General features: G+C 54.1%; 7 protein-coding genes across 7 annotated transcripts; 5 read left to right on the top strand and 2 right to left on the bottom strand.

Moving 5' to 3' along the window:
• Positions 1-902: 902 nt before the first annotated feature.
• Positions 903-1,819, top strand: Z517_06618 (uncharacterized protein; the record flags this gene model as incomplete). The annotated part of the gene is made up of 2 exons (XM_013428357.1): positions 903-1,183; positions 1,267-1,819. The coding sequence occupies 2 exons, from the start codon at positions 903-905 to the stop codon at positions 1,817-1,819; spliced, it is 834 nt and encodes a 277-aa protein (XP_013283811.1).
• A 360-nt stretch (positions 1,820-2,179) lies between these two features.
• On the top strand, positions 2,180-2,956 carry Z517_06617 (uncharacterized protein; the record flags this gene model as incomplete). The annotated part of the gene is made up of 3 exons (XM_013428356.1): positions 2,180-2,332; positions 2,385-2,573; positions 2,633-2,956. 3 exons carry the CDS (start codon positions 2,180-2,182, stop codon positions 2,954-2,956), a joined length of 666 nt encoding a protein of 221 aa, XP_013283810.1.
• Positions 2,957-5,285: 2,329 nt separating this feature from the next.
• Z517_06616 (uncharacterized protein) lies at positions 5,286-6,437 on the top strand (the record flags this gene model as incomplete). Its single annotated transcript, XM_013428355.1, has 1 exon — positions 5,286-6,437. The coding sequence occupies one exon, from the start codon at positions 5,286-5,288 to the stop codon at positions 6,435-6,437; it is 1,152 nt and encodes a 383-aa protein (XP_013283809.1).
• A 520-nt stretch (positions 6,438-6,957) lies between these two features.
• Positions 6,958-8,589, bottom strand: Z517_06615 (uncharacterized protein; the record flags this gene model as incomplete). Its single annotated transcript, XM_013428354.1, has 1 exon — positions 6,958-8,589. The coding sequence occupies one exon, from the start codon at positions 8,587-8,589 to the stop codon at positions 6,958-6,960; it is 1,632 nt and encodes a 543-aa protein (XP_013283808.1).
• A 686-nt stretch (positions 8,590-9,275) lies between these two features.
• Z517_06614 (uncharacterized protein) lies at positions 9,276-10,246 on the bottom strand (the record flags this gene model as incomplete). Its single annotated transcript, XM_013428353.1, has 3 exons — positions 9,276-9,323; positions 9,379-10,146; positions 10,196-10,246. The coding sequence occupies 3 exons, from the start codon at positions 10,244-10,246 to the stop codon at positions 9,276-9,278; spliced, it is 867 nt and encodes a 288-aa protein (XP_013283807.1).
• A 1,286-nt stretch (positions 10,247-11,532) lies between these two features.
• On the top strand, positions 11,533-13,257 carry Z517_06613 (uncharacterized protein; the record flags this gene model as incomplete). The annotated part of the gene is made up of 4 exons (XM_013428352.1): positions 11,533-11,862; positions 11,916-11,962; positions 12,062-12,502; positions 12,555-13,257. 4 exons carry the CDS (start codon positions 11,533-11,535, stop codon positions 13,255-13,257), a joined length of 1,521 nt encoding a protein of 506 aa, XP_013283806.1.
• Positions 13,258-13,800: 543 nt separating this feature from the next.
• On the top strand, positions 13,801-17,708 carry Z517_06612 (uncharacterized protein; the record flags this gene model as incomplete). Its single annotated transcript, XM_013428351.1, has 2 exons — positions 13,801-15,114; positions 15,219-17,708. 2 exons carry the CDS (start codon positions 13,801-13,803, stop codon positions 17,706-17,708), a joined length of 3,804 nt encoding a protein of 1,267 aa, XP_013283805.1.
• Positions 17,709-18,061: the final 353 nt, after the last annotated feature.

Here is an 18,061-nt window from a genome sequence, read left to right as displayed (position 1 = left end):
CCAGAAAGACCAAACAAAGGAGACCCACACCCAACCCCAACGCGAGGGCGCCATGATCGACCACTGTTACCATCCTCTACAACCGCATTGATCATATGACGGATTTACATTCGACACACAAGCCAAGCCGTTGCCTGAAAGCCAGCTGAATGACTGACTCCTTATGCGGACAGATGCAGCACAAACCACTGACAAATGTAACGAAAGAGGGTATGCACAAGTCCGCAATCTCTTATCAAAGCCCCAGTCATCTCCGAGAGAGTGGAGCAGCAAGTATATTGATTCTCATGAACTATTCCCAATGTGTAGCCGTACTCGGGTTTGTGGGTGTCAGCGCCCGACACCAGGTCTAGCCAGAGCTAGGCGCTATCAAGCCTCGGAGTAACCTGGTGCCTGGTATGTATTTTCGGCCGTGAGGAAAGGCAGAAATAATACGCAGCGTTAAAGAGTGTGAATTAGACGACGTGATGATATGAATACTGGTCCACGCAGTCAAAAAATCTGGGCGGTGCTTTTGCTAGAATAAGCAACTCTTGTTGGTTTCGGCTCGTCTATTCATCCGGTTGTGGCTTCTTGCTTTGCCACTTTCGGACATTTTGGGGCGAGCAGCCAGTATCGGTTCAACTTTGCCAACGATATTGAGATGCGCCAGAATGCCTTCTCTTTTAGCATCTGGTAAGCCATAGAGCGGGGGAAGAGAGATGGGCCAAGGTTTACGGCCGCAGCGTTGGCAATACTGTTGTTAGGCACTTACCTGGGGGAGTATATATACGTATAGATTCCCCGTGAGTCTATTCCTCTCAAGCCAGGCAATCACGCCCAAAGCACTCACCGTCGATAACATAACATACCCCGACACTCCCAATCGGCATACAGATTCGATCCAACCGATACTGGCGGATATGCAGTGGCTTGTTACAGGTTGCAGCACGGGCTTAGGCCTCGAGATCGCCCGAGCAGCTCTTCAGGCTGGGCAGAAATGCATCGCCACATCCCGCAATCCGGCCAGCTCTCCTGATGCAATTGCCGATATTGAGAAACTTGGTGGTGTTTGGGCGACATTGGACGTGTCCAGTCCAAGCCTTGAGAATGACATTGAGAACATTGTCAAGAAGCACGGGCCTGTAGACGTTGTGGTAAACAACGCCGGGTATGCAGATGGCGCACCTTTGGAGATGATGGAGTAAGTCAATTTTTGTGCCTTATCTCGACCACAGCTGGGCGCAGTGAGCCAAAGATTGCTGATTTGCAACTCCTTTTCAACAGCCTAGACAAGGCCCGCCAAATGTTTGAGACGAACTTCTGGGGACCCATCCGCATCATCCAAGCACTCGTTCCGTCCATGAGAAGCCGACATTCTGGGGTGATAATCAATATCTCCAGTGCAGTCAACTGGAATCCCCCTCCTGGCGCCGCCGTCTATGCCGGATCCAAATTTGCCATCGAGGGCATATCCGAGGCCCTAGCCACCGAATTGTCGACCTTTAATATCAGAGTGTTGATTGCCGAACCAGGAGCGATGAAGACCAAGTTTTTTGACCAGAAGAAGATGAAGATGCCGATCCTTGCAGACGCTTATAAGGGAACCCCCACGGAGTATGTGATGCAGGCGATTGCCGGTCTAGACGAAGGAGCGCCGCAGGATGCGAGGAAGACTGCTGAGGCCATCGTGAAGGAGATTTTGGAGCCGTCGTCTACTCCTATGGCCCTGAGAATGCCGTTAGGCATGGAGTCCTTGGGCGGAATGAGGAAGAGAGCAGAGGAATACATCAAGATCGCTGACAACATGGAAAAGGTTGCTGTTGCTTGTGATTTCTGATATGTAGTCGACAGAAGTTGAGTCAAATACCTGTCCACGTCCAAGCAATATCAAACTCTCGTTATTCAGGTCTCTTACTGTAGCAAGGACGGAATGATATGTGTTATGTGGTGGTAAGGGCTGGGAAGTTCTCTGATGCCGCTCTAATAGTATACCATCATATATGGTTAGCGTAAGCACTGCTCGACGTCATTGAAAAAGCGGCGCCATTCGCTCCGAACAACGTGTCGCCAGCCAAGATTTCACCTGCGGACGCGAACTTGTGCCCCTTTTCGGGAATTTTTGGTCCAGACTCGCGTGCCATTGAGTTTATATCTTGGATTCCTTCTTACTTGCATTGGCATTAATATCTGATCAGCCATGCGATTGCATTCCGTCTTTCTCAGCCTGCTGGCACTGGCTGTTGCCAGAGTGTACAGCACTGCTCTGACATATAAACTTGCCGCCAACGAGAAGGCCTGTTTCTTCAGCAATGTCGAGCGACCAGGTGCCAAAGTCGCCTTCTATTTCGCAGTATGTTCCCATCTGGGATTCGTTGGCACAGAACTATCACTAATGCATTTAGGTTCAATCCGGCGGCTCGTTCGATATCGACTACGAGGTGTATGGGCCCAATGACAGAAAAATAATGAGCGGAGAAAAGGAGAGACAGGGAGACTTTGTCTTTACTGCGCAGACTGCGGGCGAGTACCGTGTCTGCTTCAACAATGAGATGTCGACGTTCGCAGACAAGATGGTCGATTTTGAGGTTGCTGTAAGTCACCGCTCCTCCCCTGGGCTGAAGAGTAGACAACTCATGCATGGGGTGTATAGGTCGAAGACGAATCCAAATCCGCCCTCCTCCCACAAAAAGCCGGCTCGACACCCGAACAGACCTCTGCACTGGAAGATTTGGTTTTCAAGATTAGTGGACAGCTGAGTACAGTCAGCAGAATGCAAAAGTACTTCCGTACGAGAGAGAACCGCAACTTCAGCACTGTCAGGAGTACGGAACAGCGCATCTTCAATTTCAGTCTGATCGAGGTCTGTATGATGGTCGGCATGGCTGGACTACAGGTATTGGTGGTCAGGTTTTTCTTCCAGGGAGCGAGGAAAGGTGAGTTATTGCTCGTTGACTTGACACGGCAAAGCGACTAATATTGTGGACACCTGCAGGCTACGTATAAAATCCTACATTTGTGCTCCTGTTTACATAGAACAAGGCATGACAACATGTCACGGCACGAAAAGGACGATCTTGACGAGGATAATAAAGGCATGGAATATCTACGAGTTCTGGGGGTTCAGATTACATCTGACACACTCATTGGCTCGTGCCTGGTTGTAAGGGTGGTTTGGGATTGTCGTCGGAAAGACGCTGGACGATCAAGAGTGGCCTCGAGACAATGTCCATCAAGAGCCACCCATTCTTCCTGCATCTCTATCGTCCATCGTGGAGGCCAACAGTTCCTCTCCTGGCCATCTCGACCCGTCTGTCTTCTTATCATCTCCCGACGGTTCTCAACCCATTTCCTCTACTCTATTTGCTGCATTCTTCTCTCTTCGAACCAGCTTGACTTTCTGAGTTGGCTTTGCTTCATGGCTCTACAAACCACTAGATTACCATACTGCCGTCCGACCGGCTGTCTTCAACCCTCAGCACACTACCGGGTCATCTCCAACCAAGAGAGACTTCGTCGGCTGCTGTGCTCACTCACCAGTAGGTCAGACGCCGGTGCACTTATTGGCGCCAGCTCAATCACTGGCATGCACGTCAAAATTCATGTTTCCAAGTCATGGTTCTTCGTCAAATTTTGTATCTCAAGCAACTTGCGATAGATGCTTTGCCACCCATGCAACAGCGGGCCTCGGAGGTCGGCATCACGTCCTGTCTCAAGGTGGCGTGGCTTTGCAGAATCTACCTGCCAGCGCACGGATCCTCGATCATGGCCAATATGTGGACATAGCGTAGTATGTCACCTACCTACGCAATGGTCGAAGAAATGATCGCAACGAAAACAGCACACAACCTGTACCACGCGCAAACCTTGGAACTTTGTGTTTGCCTCCGTGCAATGTCTCGCCGCCAGCCGGTGTCTATGACCATCACACGAACGATATACCTCGACGCACGGGCCAGAGGAGCCTCGCTGCCCCCAAACGCGGAATAGTTACTCGAGGACTTTCAAAGTAGAGACTGAAGGACGTACGACACTAGGCAATTGGCGAGTAAATATCCCGCCCCTGCCGGCGCAGCGAACACCCGCGGCAGCTCTGAATCGTAAGATATAGGAAGGTTCTTGGAGCGCGTTGAGCTTGAAGGCGAGAAGAGCTAGAGAAGAGGCCCAGTTATGGCCCCAACACCCTTTGACTCATTCAAGGTCTTTTAGCTTACAGGATCCGGTCGTCAATAGCTGACGCGTCCAGCGCACGGGCTCGTCTCTTGCTCGCACCACGAGCGCTACGGTCAGTCTATGGAGGTGCCACACCTAGGATCTCGCCGGACCGTTTCCGATCTGCGAACTGACTCGTCATGATCGCAATCTGAGGTAAAGCAGATGAGTAAAGAGATCTTGGGAATTGAGGTACCGCTCAAAAGTGGATATATTGTAGAAGCGCTGATTGAGCACTATGAGGTACCGAGTATTACTTGACAGAACATGCGCATTTTTTAAGTGTAACGAGTAAGCAAGGAGTGGAAAAAGGGCCACAGGCTGGATCAGGCTGGACCAAATCTTAAAGGGTTTGCCAAGCAAAGCTTCCGCCCCTTTCCGCCCCTCCGCTGCCTCGCCTACTGAACGAGCTGAGTACCTCGTACGTTGGTACGTCAAACGCCTTCGGACTCCTTTTGTGCTGCACGGGAGCATCCTATTTTCGGGCCCCGTCGTCTCGATGTAACTGTCCCAGCGTTAATTGGCGGGTCTCGCAATCCGAGTTGTTTTCGAAAAGAGAGGCAAAAGTCCGGACCTGCAAGAGAGATCTCTTCTTCATTACCCCGGTCATTTGGCCTCGGAAAAACTGCGTGCCCGTTGATACGAGGAATTATGAATGGGCTCTGAACAGGACAAGCTGGTGGAGTGTTTCCTGTAGACGTTGACCGAGAACGGACTAAGGAGTGCGCACGCTCGGTGGCTGTGGTGCACCACGGGTATATGACACCGAGGGCAGGACTGACTCGCTGAAAGTACGAGTGTCACTACGTGGGACTGTGACAGGGTGGCTGGGTTGAAGAAGGCACTTCATACGGCAACACAGAGAGGGACATTGGCTACGACGAGCTCTGGAGGAGCATCGGGTTGGGCTCAAAAGGTGTCCTGTCCTTTGAGCCGTCTTGTGTGGAAAGCTGGGGAGACAGAATTGCCATTTTCTACAGCAGCTGCTGAGTCGCCGGGAACAACAACAAATACCACCCCTCCAACATTACCTCCTCGTCAAGAGCTTCCACTGGGCAGTCATTACACGCCGCCACCACAGCTCTGGGTAGAAGATGCCGTCACCGCGCCTTGACACGATCGAGGACATCCTCGCCACAGCGACCGTCGACCCAACATTCTCCGCTGCCCTGCAAGCCAGCCAACTCCAAGCCGGGTCGAACTACACGCTTTCAGACATCAAGCAAAGCGCCGCGGCCGGTCTTGGACCGCTTCAGAAACGCCTCGCAGACTCGCGGCCGAGCGAGATCACCGAGACCGAACACTCGATCAGACTCCGCGACGACTGGCCCTGCCGCATCATCGTATGCCATCTGACCGCGGACTTGAAAGCTGCCGGGCCCGCGCGACCACTCATCCTCCTCCTGCACGGCGGCGGCCATACCATCGGCTACCCAGAGCTCCAGCTGAGTTTGGCGAGGGAGCTCGTCCTGGCCCACTCGGCCGTGGTGGTGTGCGCGTCGTATCGTCTGGCGCCGGAGTTCCCTTTCCCCTTCTCCATCTGCGACTCGTGGGAGGTGCTGCAGTTCTGCGCCACTGAGAACAGGAAGTCCAACTCGGCCATCTTCCCCCGCTGCACTGACGCGCGCGTGGGGTTCCTGGTCGGCGGCGAGAGCGCGGGCGCCAACCTCGCCGCCTCGCTGGCCCACCTGGCGCGGGACCACAACCTGAACCCTCCGCTGACGGGACAAGTGTTGATGGCAGGCACATACATCTCGCCCGGTCGCGTGCCGGAACGGTACCAACCACGCTATCTAAGCCGCGAGCAAAACGCAAACGCCCCGATCCTGGACCGACACCTCCTGACGCTGCTGACCGAGGCGTTCCAGCCCGACCCGGCCTCGAAGCTGTGCTACCCGTTCGACCAACACGATCCTCGCGACGTGGATGGTAAGGGGACGGATGCAGGTCACCAAAGGGGCTCCGTCAAACACGGCCATCTCGGTCTCGCACCAGCGTATTTCCAGGTCTGCGGCCTCGACCCGGCCAGGGACGACGGGCTGATCTACGAGAAGGTCCTGCGGGAAGAATGCGACGTTCCGACCAGGCTGGATCTGTATAGTGGGTGGGCGCACTGTTGGTGGGCCATGTTTCCGGACCTGGACATGTCCACGAGGAGGATGAGAGATGTGGTCGAGGGGGTAGGGTGGCTTTTGGGTCTGAAGAGGGATCGAAAAGGTGGTGGTGGCGGCGGCGGTGTCGTTTGAGCCGTGCACACGCACATCCTCTCTCCGATTCATCTCTCTCTATTCTTCCCCCGTCTACCACCCTTCAGGAGTTATCGAACGAGCCCAGGGATCGATTGCAAAGACGGACCAGGCCAGGCTAGGCCACTCGGAGAGATTTGTTGACGATATATATACCCCCTGCTTTACGGGTGAGCATTGTTCTCCATTTATCTGCCAAACTCGAAAAATCCATCTCATCGAAATATATTCACATAATCAACATTCAATATTGAGCTGCTGTGGCTGGCTAATTAATGGGGCTATTACTAGCCCCGACTCGGCCTTATCCTACCATTGAAGAGCAGACGACCCCGTCTTATCTTCCTCCTTTCTTACGCCTATTTTTTTTGTTTTTTTTTTTAACTCGCCTCTCCATATCCTGCTTCACTCCCCTTTTCTCCAGCTCTTTCGAGGTCTTCTCTCCCACCGCATCGGCCCCCTTTCCCCCCTCCTTCCTATTTATTCCCCGGACGATAGTCCCTGACGAGGGAACTTGTTGTCAACACTCAAACATCTTGGCCGTGCTCACGTTGATGCGACTCCACTTCCTCCCGTCGCGGAGACAGGCCCAGAACCGCACGGGCCAGTAGACGTGGTACAGCCACCACCAGGGCAGGGGGTCCCAGGGCTCGTACGTGCCGTCTCTCCACGTGAGGAGGCGGTGGAGGAAGAGTGTGTAGTTTTGGGTGAGATGCGTGATCGATGCACGAATACCACTGTCGGTGCTGGAGGGGGCTCCGGATCTGGAAACGGGAACGGAGGCTAGGCCAGAGAACAGCGCAGGGAACAGCGACAAGGTCGGCAGGAGAACCAGGGTGACCAGGTCGTGGCCTGTCCAGAAATATTTGTCTTGTGCGACGGGGCGAACTATGTCAATGCTCGAATCGGCGGTGCGGTTGAGGTGGTGATTATCCACATCCTCGAAGATGGAGAGATATGCCTGGACCATTGCCGTGGCAGCTGTGCTGATGCTGGTGCTGGTGCGTCCGTTGAACAGCACCACCGCGGTGTGCGCCCGCGGATTACATTCGATCGGGTAAAGCACGATATCTCGCGGATCGACATTGCCCCTCCCGTCCTTTCCTCCGTGTTGGTCCTCACGCACCATGAAGTCAAAAGACAAATGGCCTGTAAACCCACGGCCGCCGCTCGCCGCATATGTCTGAGTAAACGCCAACATCGCCCGGCTCAGGGGCGACTCGGCAGGAAGTGACTGGTAATGCATGAGCAACTCGGCCGACGGACACGCCACGAAGGCCTTGACCTTGCCCGCCACGACCAGGGCGTGCGTGCAGTATTCCCGCCCCTGGATGAACTCCTGCAATATCCACGGCGCATCTCCGGAGATGTTGAGGCGCGCCGCGAGGTGTTCCGCGGTCTCGCGCTCGCATTTCTTCGGGAGGAGGGTCAAATCCCCGCGCACGGCGTCGTCCACCCCGATCGTCTTCATGATGTATTTCCTCCCGTGGGGCGCCGCCGCGCGCAAGACATCCAACACCGCCTCGCGGGAGGTGACCTCGTGCGTTTCGGGGACCGTCAGCCCCACGACGTCTTTGGTGTGTGCCATAAACGCGTGCTTCTCGTGCAGCGTCTGCGTGGTCTGCACGTCGAACTGGACGGCCTTGCACGCGGTCCGGGCCTCGACGACCTCCTTGGCCATGCCGTCCTCGACCGCCGAAGCCACGCCCGAGCAACTGATCCAGAGCTCGACCTTCTCCTTGGTCACCACGTCCAGCAACGTCTGGATGTACGGCGCGGCCCCGGCCTTCGCGTCGGGCTTTTCAAGGCGATAGAACTTCCCCAGAGCCGAAGACACCCTCCCGCACGCCCACGCGCCGTCAGGCTCAAAGTCGGCGCCAATCACGTCGTGGCCGGCCTCGTAGAACAGCCGCGCCAGCGCGAGGCCCTTGGTCATGCCCACTCCCGTGACCAGCACCTTGCGTCTCGTGAAGCTGGCATCGCGGTGACGTGCCGCTTCTCGATTCGAGAGTACCTTGCTCGGAAAGACTTTGCCCACGACAAGAGAAACGAGTAGAATAAAAGTGTCCAGGGGGAGAAAGACGAGACTCAGGATCAAGAGCGACGCATTCTGTAGCCTGTGAGCCAGCAGTGGAGAGGTGCCCTGGAGCATTGTTTAACTCGGAGGGACGCGCTCGCCTCAATGCCTGGAAAGAAAGGGGGACAGTGAGGTGAAGACGGTTGAAGAGTTAAACGCACACGCACACATGCATACACACAGGGAAAAAAAATTTCAAAACAAGATAGCCAATAACTAATGCTATAGCATAGGATTGTGGCGTGCAAAGGGGACGTCGCTGTTAGGTGCATAATGCGTATATCAGAAATATAGACGTCACTCCTGCAGAACAAGTGGAGATGGTAGGTAGGGCACTATATTCCGACGCCGCGGAAGCTTGATACTTTGCAAGGAGTGGTGCTTCGATCCTTGATAATGGCCACATGCTTGTTTGCAATCAAGAGAATATAGCACTGGTAAATGTGGGTTACTGACGACCAGAGAGATGGGCGCTGTTAGGAAAGATAAATAGAGGATATTGGTAGGTCTAGATATTGCGGGATTTCTTGGAAGACGTTCAGGGATTGCTGCTATTTAGAACCACAGTGGTGGTCTCCCTCATAGCGTTTTACCATTCTCAGTAGCCCAGTATACTTCCATTGTCGGCTTTACTCTTTTGATGACTGAGATTAGAATGTAATCGAGACTCTCAGCCGCCAGTGGCAAGAAAAGAAAGAGAGAGCACGGACGGGTATATACGTCTGTCCTATACATGCTCCTACACTCCAACAGCATACGTTTCAGCTTCCTTCGTCCAAGCCCACGCATCTGGTGATTTCGACAGCGTCCTGGATTGATTTAGTAAGGATGTGAGAATACTTTCAGTCAGGAAAAGGCACTTACTGGTACGCCCGATGGTTCGAAACTGTGGACGAGTTTACTCTCGTATATCAACAGCGGATTTCCCACTCGTGTCTCGTCCAGTTTGGCTTCGCCCTCCCGCTTGAGATATTGTTTGGCTGTGCGGTCTGCGAAGCGAGTATCCACACCGTTGACCGTGTCTGCTTTCTGTGTCGCGTCCTTTTTCTGCTCGACACTGCTCCGGACGTACTCTAGATAAGGTGGATTCCCCGGCTTGATCACATTGTCGGCAGCCAAGACAGATCCCGGGGTGATCAGGTTCAACTCCTCGCAGAGCTTCAGGTCGGTGGTGTACGCGGGCTTATAGTGATCCAAGAACAGGAGGTCGATATGTTGCAGAGTCCCCGAGTCGTGCAATTGCTTGATGGAGGCATCGCTGGATCCCTCGATGACTTTGACAATGTCGCTCAGCCCAGCAAGGTCAACCAAAGAAGTAATCACGGATACAAATTCGGAATTCCTCTCCAGGCTGAAGTACCTCTGGCCGCCAGCCTTGCGGACGGCGTCCCCAAACAAAATGCACGAGTACCCAACATAGCCGCCCAGCTCGACCATGACCTGTGGCTTGACTTCGGCTATCAGGTCAGTCACAATCCGGCCTTTGTCTTCACCCACATTCATCAGATATTTCTGGGTGCGGGCAAACTCGTCGATAGCTGCGAGCACTTTATGCGGCGAGTTTCGCATGTCCTCCACATCTGGCTTTTGGAGAATGAATTCCAAGAGTTCTCTCTCGCGGCCATCGTCAAACTAGGCCTAGTCAGTGTGCTCATTCAACTTTCTCAGGGCTGAACCGTACATATATTTCCTCCTGCTCTTGATACTTCTTTTGGGGGTCAAAGTCAGCCATTGCTTCTGTACAATTGTCTCTCCCACGATAAAAGAGGCAACAGCGACATTTCTACCAGGAACAAAACGAGATTTGTGCTCTGGGAAGTGGCTGGAGGGAATAGACATCCGCACGAGGAACACATCGCCCAACAACTTGGCTGCCATGTCATCAACATGTGGGTTCCTTGATCAAGAGATTAAATCAGTGGAGTCCGAATTGAAGAAGCCGTGTCACTAGATCTAGGTGGAGTCAGCATGCAAGATCTGGCAGCATGAATCACCACATATCCGGGATCGTAGCAACGGAGACCGTTGACTGGAGAGTTTGCAAAAGTCATGATCGAACAACAACAGAAACGCAACCTGTGGTGATGATTCGGTCATTTGAGTGCAGCCAATGACATGTCAGTACACTAGCCTTGTTGGGACTAGTGCGTCCGTAGCCTGATGGTCTCCAACTTCCAGACTCGACCTCCTCCTCCTTTCCTCCTTCCTCCCACTATATCCTTGTGCTTCTTGTGGAGCGTTTTCAATCGTCATCAACCGCTGGTTATGGACAGCTTCATGCGGAGAACTGCTCTGTAACACGGCTCAGATGTGCCGGTGCCATTCTATACTTGCGGCCCCGCAGTGGTCAACGCTCGCCCAGCCGGATCTCTAATCCATGAGATTCAGGGGAACAGGACCGATGAAACCGAGACGCTAGGATCTCCTTCCTGTGATCTGTGTGTGTGGAATGATCTGGCATTTCCCTACCAAACGGGAGAGATGGCCTCAGGGGCAGGTACAAACCTCCGTGGGTGACACTGCCGGGACGAAAAGGCTCGACTCGACGTTGCTCCATTGACTTTCCCGCAATACATCATGACTGTGACTGGTTCAAATTCTAAAACGGCGCCAAGTTGACTTTAGTCCTCCTAACATGCTGAAGCCGGGGTCTCTCCCATGGCAAAATCTGGTTTCTGCCTACAGTCGAGGACCCGCCGTGGACATTCTTTCATTGAAGTGTTGAGTCCTGCCAGAGAGAAGTACCCAATCTTTCTACCCCACACCCATTTCCGCAGTATGGCGGTCAGGATGATGGCAATCTGTGTGGTCGGAGACAACAAGCGACCAGATACCTTTATTCTCATGAAGAACCTGTCTTTGGACGCCGTGTCGGATGCCGTGTCTGTTGGTTGATATATAGAGTCGAAGCTTCTCCCCTGGTTTAGCTCCCACCTCTTCATCTTCCACACCCCTTCATTCAACGTCCCTTGCCTCGGAAACTCTCATCAACTGGGATATCCCTGCCCACATTCTACAATGTCTGATCTCAAAGCCTCGGTTGCTGAAACGGCGGCCGGGTTCCATGTTGAGGGCTATGAGAAGATTGAATACGACTTCACCTTCATTGACGGAGTCTTCGACACGAAGAAAAGTGACCTGGCTGATTGCTACACACGATGGGGCCGGTGTCTCGCCGTCATGGACTACAACATCTTCAACATCTATGGCGAGAAGATGCAGAAGTACTTTGACCACTACAAGATCGATCTCGACATTCACAAGACCATGATCGGAGAGAAGGCAAAGTCCATCGACACTTTCTTGAGTATTGTGGATTCGATGAACAAGTTCGGGGTCTTTAGAAAGGTGAGACTGGGTTGTGACGACCCTTTCGTATATACCGCTGACCTGATCATAAGGAACCTGTTCTAGTCATTGGAGGTGGACTGGTCACTGATGTTGCTGGGTAAAAGAAACCACCTGCCACGATGACTCCAAGGCACTCTGGCCCATATATCTCCTTGCGTGTGCGTTAATGGACGCTTTACTAACCCCCGCCTAACAGCTTTGCCTGTGCCGCCTACCGCAGGAACACGAACTTCATTCGCATCCCAACAACCGTTATCGGGTTGATTGATGCGTCCGTGTCCATCAAGGTCGCTGTCAACTACGGCAACTACAAGAATCGCCTGGGTGCCTACCACGCGCCAATGCGTACGTTTTTAGACTTTACGTTCCTCCGCACCCTGCCCAAAGCCCAGATCCGCAACGGGTTTGCCGAATTGATCAAGATCTCCACCTGTGCTCACCTGCCAACTTTTGAACTACTCGATAAATACTGCGAGCAGTTGATCGATTCTGGCTTCGGTCGTTGTGACGGTGCATCAGCGGAGGTGCGGAATGCGGCTGATGCCATCAACCGGGCTGGTATCCACGAGATGCTCAAGCTTGAAACGCCCAATCTTCACGAGATTGGACTCGACCGTGTTATCGCGTATGGTCACACGTAAGTCGCACAAAATTCAATTGTGTCAACTTCATGTCTAAGTATTGCCCAGGTGGTCTCCTCTGCACGAGCTCGTCCCCGAAGTTCCGCTCCGCCATGGACACGCAATCTCAATAGATATGGCCTATTCGGCCACATTGGCCAACATGCGCGGCATTCTCAGCGACGCGGAACACCAGAGGATTCTGCGCCTGTTCTCACGAGCGGGCCTGTCCATGGACCATCACCAATTCGACGAAGACATTCTCGACCAAGGCACCAAGGCCATCCTGCGGACTCGAGATGGAAAACTCCGAGCCGCCGTGCCCGCCCCGCTCGGGTCGTGTGTCTTTTTAAACGATGTATCCATGGACGAAATGTACGCCGCGCTGAAGCGACACAAAGAATTAATGAAGAACTTTCCTCGAAACGGAGAAGGAATCGAGGCGTTCGTCGACGCCAGTGACACTGGCTACACGGTGAACAATGTGCCCGTCGAAACGGATGGTGTGTCGAATGGATTGAAGTCGTTGACCGTGCTCAACGATGACGTCCAGAAGAATGGCATTCAGACCAACGGCAACAACGGCGTCGATGGGAAAATGACACACGGTGTTATAACCGCAACGAAGCATGCGTCGGATCCTGAAAAGGCCGACAGTCTCATTGACGGGATTCGAGGCATCGGCATGAACAATGACATTTCCAATGGAGGGGGTGATGGTGTTTCGAATGAGTTGAACGGTGGGAGCAAGAGGGTTGAAGTTCGAGCCTGATCAACAATAGAGGATGTTGATGGATTTTCTCTAGAAATTTCATCGCTGTCAAAGTTGCCAAAAGAATAATGGGTTATTGATACAAAACGTAAGGGACTTAAATATACTGAATGGTCAATATACCTCACCGTCACTGGTCTCGTTATCGAGCAATGTTCCCTATATGAATTGAGATCAGCCTACGTGTCATGATTGCTCTAGACCACCTTCTCCATCATACGACCATATCCCCAGGCTTCTTGTCGAGTAAAATCTTCGCTACCAAGACAATGTAGTTGATTATGGATTCATGATCATGTCATGATGTCAGTCACGCATGGTACCCAATGCGACATTTAAGCGTCAAGACGTGGCCTCACGACCGAGTTCCAGATCGATCTAGGTAATGGTAATGGAGTCTCGATATCCATCTCATCTCAATATGTGTTGCAGCCATTCTTTCCACCGGCCGTAAGAGATCCGCCGCAGAAATTGTTCGGTCCCTTCTCCTTGAACCCCCTTCCCTTTGATCTATTTCCATCTTTTGAGGAAAAAAGGAGAAAAATGTCTCTCATCAACTATTTCACCTGTACGCTCGACCGTGCGGCCCTCCACCAGCGTGAGAAAAGATTCAGCACCATCGGGGAATTCATCAACGTCAAGGCCCAGACTTGTCCAGATGTGCCAATCCTCGGCCTGTACGAGGTTACAACAAGCACAGCAAAGGCGTCGCGGGCAGCGTGGACACGACACGTGTGGACGTTCAACGACATCTACAGGGGTGTCAACCTGGTAGCTCAGGCGTTGTTGGAAGCGTGGAGGTGGGACGATGATACAAACCCAAGCAAGCCGAGACCGGGACAGACGGTGGCGGTCCTGTGTCCCAGCTCGCCTGGGCTGTTGTTCACATGGCTGGGCTTGATCTGGCTGGGCCATCCGGTCCTGCTGGTCGCTCCGCAATGCAGCCCCTCGGCGATCGCGGAGCTGTGCAGGTCCTGCAATGTCGAGGTGATCCTGTACGAGGAGCCTTACGGGACTCTCGCGAGGGAAGCGTCACAAGAGGCGTCGTCGCATCCTGGAGAAAGTTGTCTCGTCGCGCACCCGATACCTTTTGCTGGAGACAACATCTTCCACCTCATCAAGGATTCAAGTCCTGTCCCCCCTGTCCCTCCAGCGACTGTGGAAGACACGGACGTGGCCTACCTCCATCACACCTCGGGCACGTCGAGTGGCGTTCCCAAACCGATTCCCCAGACACACAGGGCGGCGGTCGGGGTCCTTCCTGTCCTCGACGGTACAGGGCAAGCGACATTCACGACAACACCGCTGTATCACGGCGGCGTGGCCGATTTGTTCCGTGCATGGACCAGCAACGCTTTGGTGTGGCTCTTTCCGGGCAAAGACCTGCCCATCACCGCTGCCAACGTGTGCAGATGTCTCGACGCTGCCTCATCATCATCATCATCATCATCATCATCTCCTCCTTCGTCCTCCGCGTCGCCAACAAACGACGGCAGAGCGGTACCGGAGATAAAATATTTCTCCTCTGTGCCGTACGTGCTGCAAATGATGGCAGACGACGAGATTGGTCGGGAATACCTCCGAAAAATGGACATCGTCGGCGTCGGGGGTGCAGCTCTCCCCAGTGAAGTCGGCGACAGCCTCGTCAGGGACAATGTGAAGCTGGTATCGCGGTTCGGGAGCGCCGAGTGTGGGTTTCTCCTGTCCTCGCATCGGGACTATGCAAAGGACAGGGACTGGCAATACCTCCGAGCGTCGCCTGGTCCGGGTTCGACTTCATCACCCCTCAAGTTCGAGCCCCGGGACCAGGAGGATGGTCTTTTCGAACTTGTCATCCAGGCGGGGTGGCCGCATATGGTATGTATTGATATTTCATTCCCCGCAACTTGATGACACCCCCTATTTCCTGTGTCCGGATGAGATACTGACTTGTTGATTTTTTTTTTGTTCAAAATGTACAGGCGAAGCGAAACCGAGAGGACGGCTCCCTCGCCACCGCCGACCTGTTCACCGCCCATCTAACAATCCCCGACGCATGGCGATATCACTCGCGAGCCGACTCGCAGCTGACGCTCGTCACGGGTAAGAAATTCGACCCGGCACCCCTCGAAGACGCCATTCGGGCCTCAGCCTCGTCTGTCCTACAGGACGTCCTCATCTTCGGCAACGGCAGACCATACCCTGGTGCCCTGCTGTTCCCGCGCCAGGGAGTGTGGCAGCTTAGCGAAGAAGACCTTGTCCGCCAGACCGCGCCCGTGGTCGAGGACCTGAACCGCAAGAGCCAGACTCACGCGCGGATCCCCAGGAACATGCTCGTCCCCATGGCCCTTCTCGAGGATGGACTCGAGAAGAGCAGCAAAGGCACCGTTCTCAGGTCCAGGGCCGAAGCCAGGTTCGCTGAGGCCATCGACGCCGCCTATGCGGAAGAAGAAACCCTCAGGAAGGATATTAGCGGCAGTATCGATTCTTCGCCAGAGGTATCCGGCAGCGACATACCCGCGAGGATCCGCGAGATTGTGGAGAATGTCGTCGGCGCAGGAGGGAGGAATGGTCACAGTGACGGTGACGGTGACGCCCTGACGGAGCATACGGATCTGTTCGCCTACGGGGTCGACTCGGTCGCGAGCATCCAGATCCGCCGTGCGCTGTCCCGACTCCTACCAAGGGGCTCAGCCCTGCCGTTGACAGTGGTGCAAGATACGGGCACCATCGCCGAGCTGAGCGATCTTGTATTGCGTGTGCGATCAGGGAGAGGGGACTCTACGACAAGAAGGCCGGAGTGTGATGAACAGGCCCAGCATCGGCTGATGCTCGATTTGGTCGACGAGTACAGTGTCTTTGATGAGCCGGGGACAGAACGTTCCTCCTCTCAGCCCGTATCCAGCACCGGCACCGGTCTCCATTCCTCACAATCCCCCTTGCCAACTGTCCTCCAGGACAAGGACAGCGGTAAAGGCGAAGGCATCCACGTCCTCCTCACGGGCCCAACAGGCTCTTTGGGCGCACACATCCTGCACCAACTCCTCGCGAGCGCCTCCGTGCTCAAGGTCCACCTCCTCGTCCGCGGCGCCACGCCCACCGCCTCGCGCGAACGTGTCTTGAAAGCACTGACGTCCCGTCGTCTCCCCGTCCCGGGGTGCTTCGACACCAAGACCAAAATCCACAGCTGCAACCTCTCAGACGCCAGACTCGGGGTGTCCGACGAGACGTACGAGCAGTTGACCCGGGAAGTGGACGTGATTGTCCATTTGGCGTGGAGCGTCAACTTCCTCTTGCCCCTGCGGGCGTTTGCACAGATGCATCTCGCGGGGACGAGGAACTTGATCAATCTCGCCGCTCGGTCCTCGTCGTCGTCAAAGGGGAGGATACCGCCGAGATTTATATTCTGCTCCAGCGTGGCGGCGGTATCAGGCTATTCTTCTTCCTCTTCTTCCCCCCCTTACTCGTCTCGATCTTCTTCTTCGCCATCGACAACAATAACCTCCCACCAACCCATCCCCGAGAGTATCCTTTCCGACCCCACCGTGTCCGGCCCAACCGGCTACGCCCAATCCAAATGGGTCGCCGAACAAATCTGCCACCGCGCGGCGCGCGATTCCTCACGGCTGAAGAACCGCATCTCCGTCGGCCGAGTCGGGCAGCTATCCGGCGCGAGCGACACGGGCGTGTGGAGCCGCAGCGAAGCGTATCCGCTGATCCTCAGCACGCTCGCGGTGACAGGGTGTTTGCCGGACCTGGATCAGGCGAGGAGAGACCAGGGCCACGGGCCGGGCGAGGCGCTGGCGTGGTTGCCCGTCGATGTGGCCGCAAGGGCGTTTGTGGAGGATATTCTCAAGAACGATGACGCTTCATCGTCTCGTCATTCGCAGTGGGAGGATCATCTTTTGACGGAGAAAAACGTCAAAGGGCCCCCTGTCGCCACGACAGCCACAATCGCAGACACGGAGCGAAGAAGAGGTTCTTTACCTGACCTCGTGGTCCACCACGTCCTCAACCCCTCCACCTGCGTAACCTGGTCCGACCTGCTCGTCTGGGTGTCACGTCATCACTCACGCAGTCCCATCGAGATCGTCTCTGTAGACGAATGGCTGTCCCGCCTGTCCGACCTGCAAGACAGCGGCGCCGCCGCTGACACGGAAACCCGCAACCACCCCGCTCTACGACTGCTGGGGTTCTGGGAGAAGGTGTACGGAGGTGTCTCTCGAGGGATGACATTAGAGCAGCACCCGGCAGAGGCAGAGGCTGGAGAATTAAAAGTAGAGGTCAAGACTGGAGAAGAAAAGCAGCCACATCCCCGACCAGAGAAAGGTGTGAAAGACGCCAGAGAAGCCGCAGTCCATTACGAAATGGCAAAGACGTTCGAGCGCATGCCCGTGTTGAGAAATGTACAAGAATTGATTAACGAGGACTACGTCTTGAAGTTGTGGGAGTGGATCAGGGACAATATCTAAATAAATCCCCGTTAACTATGGATAAAATGACTTTGCTCCTCTCCTAATCTATACTTGGGAAACCTCGTGCATTATCCACTATGTGCTATACGCCACTCACTACACACCAGACACTATACGAGGTACAAGTTGTGAGACGGGCATCACTACACACCAGAATACACAATAGCATCACTTCCACATCAATCACAGGAACTTGAGAAGAGGATCAACACAATCCAATAACCATAAACTCATCTAATCATCCTGTGTCTTGTCTTTTTTGGTCAAATATTCATCATGCCATGAAGCATAAGCTCGTCTCTACGTTTATTGTGTACACACCAGCAACTTCGGCCTGGTCCACGGTCATG

Source organism: Fonsecaea pedrosoi (genome assembly GCF_000835455.1).
Source record: "Fonsecaea pedrosoi CBS 271.37 unplaced genomic scaffold supercont1.4, whole genome shotgun sequence".
Taxonomy (NCBI): Eukaryota; Fungi; Ascomycota; class Eurotiomycetes; order Chaetothyriales; family Herpotrichiellaceae; genus Fonsecaea; species Fonsecaea pedrosoi.
This window is presented reverse-complemented; position numbering and strand designations above follow the sequence as displayed.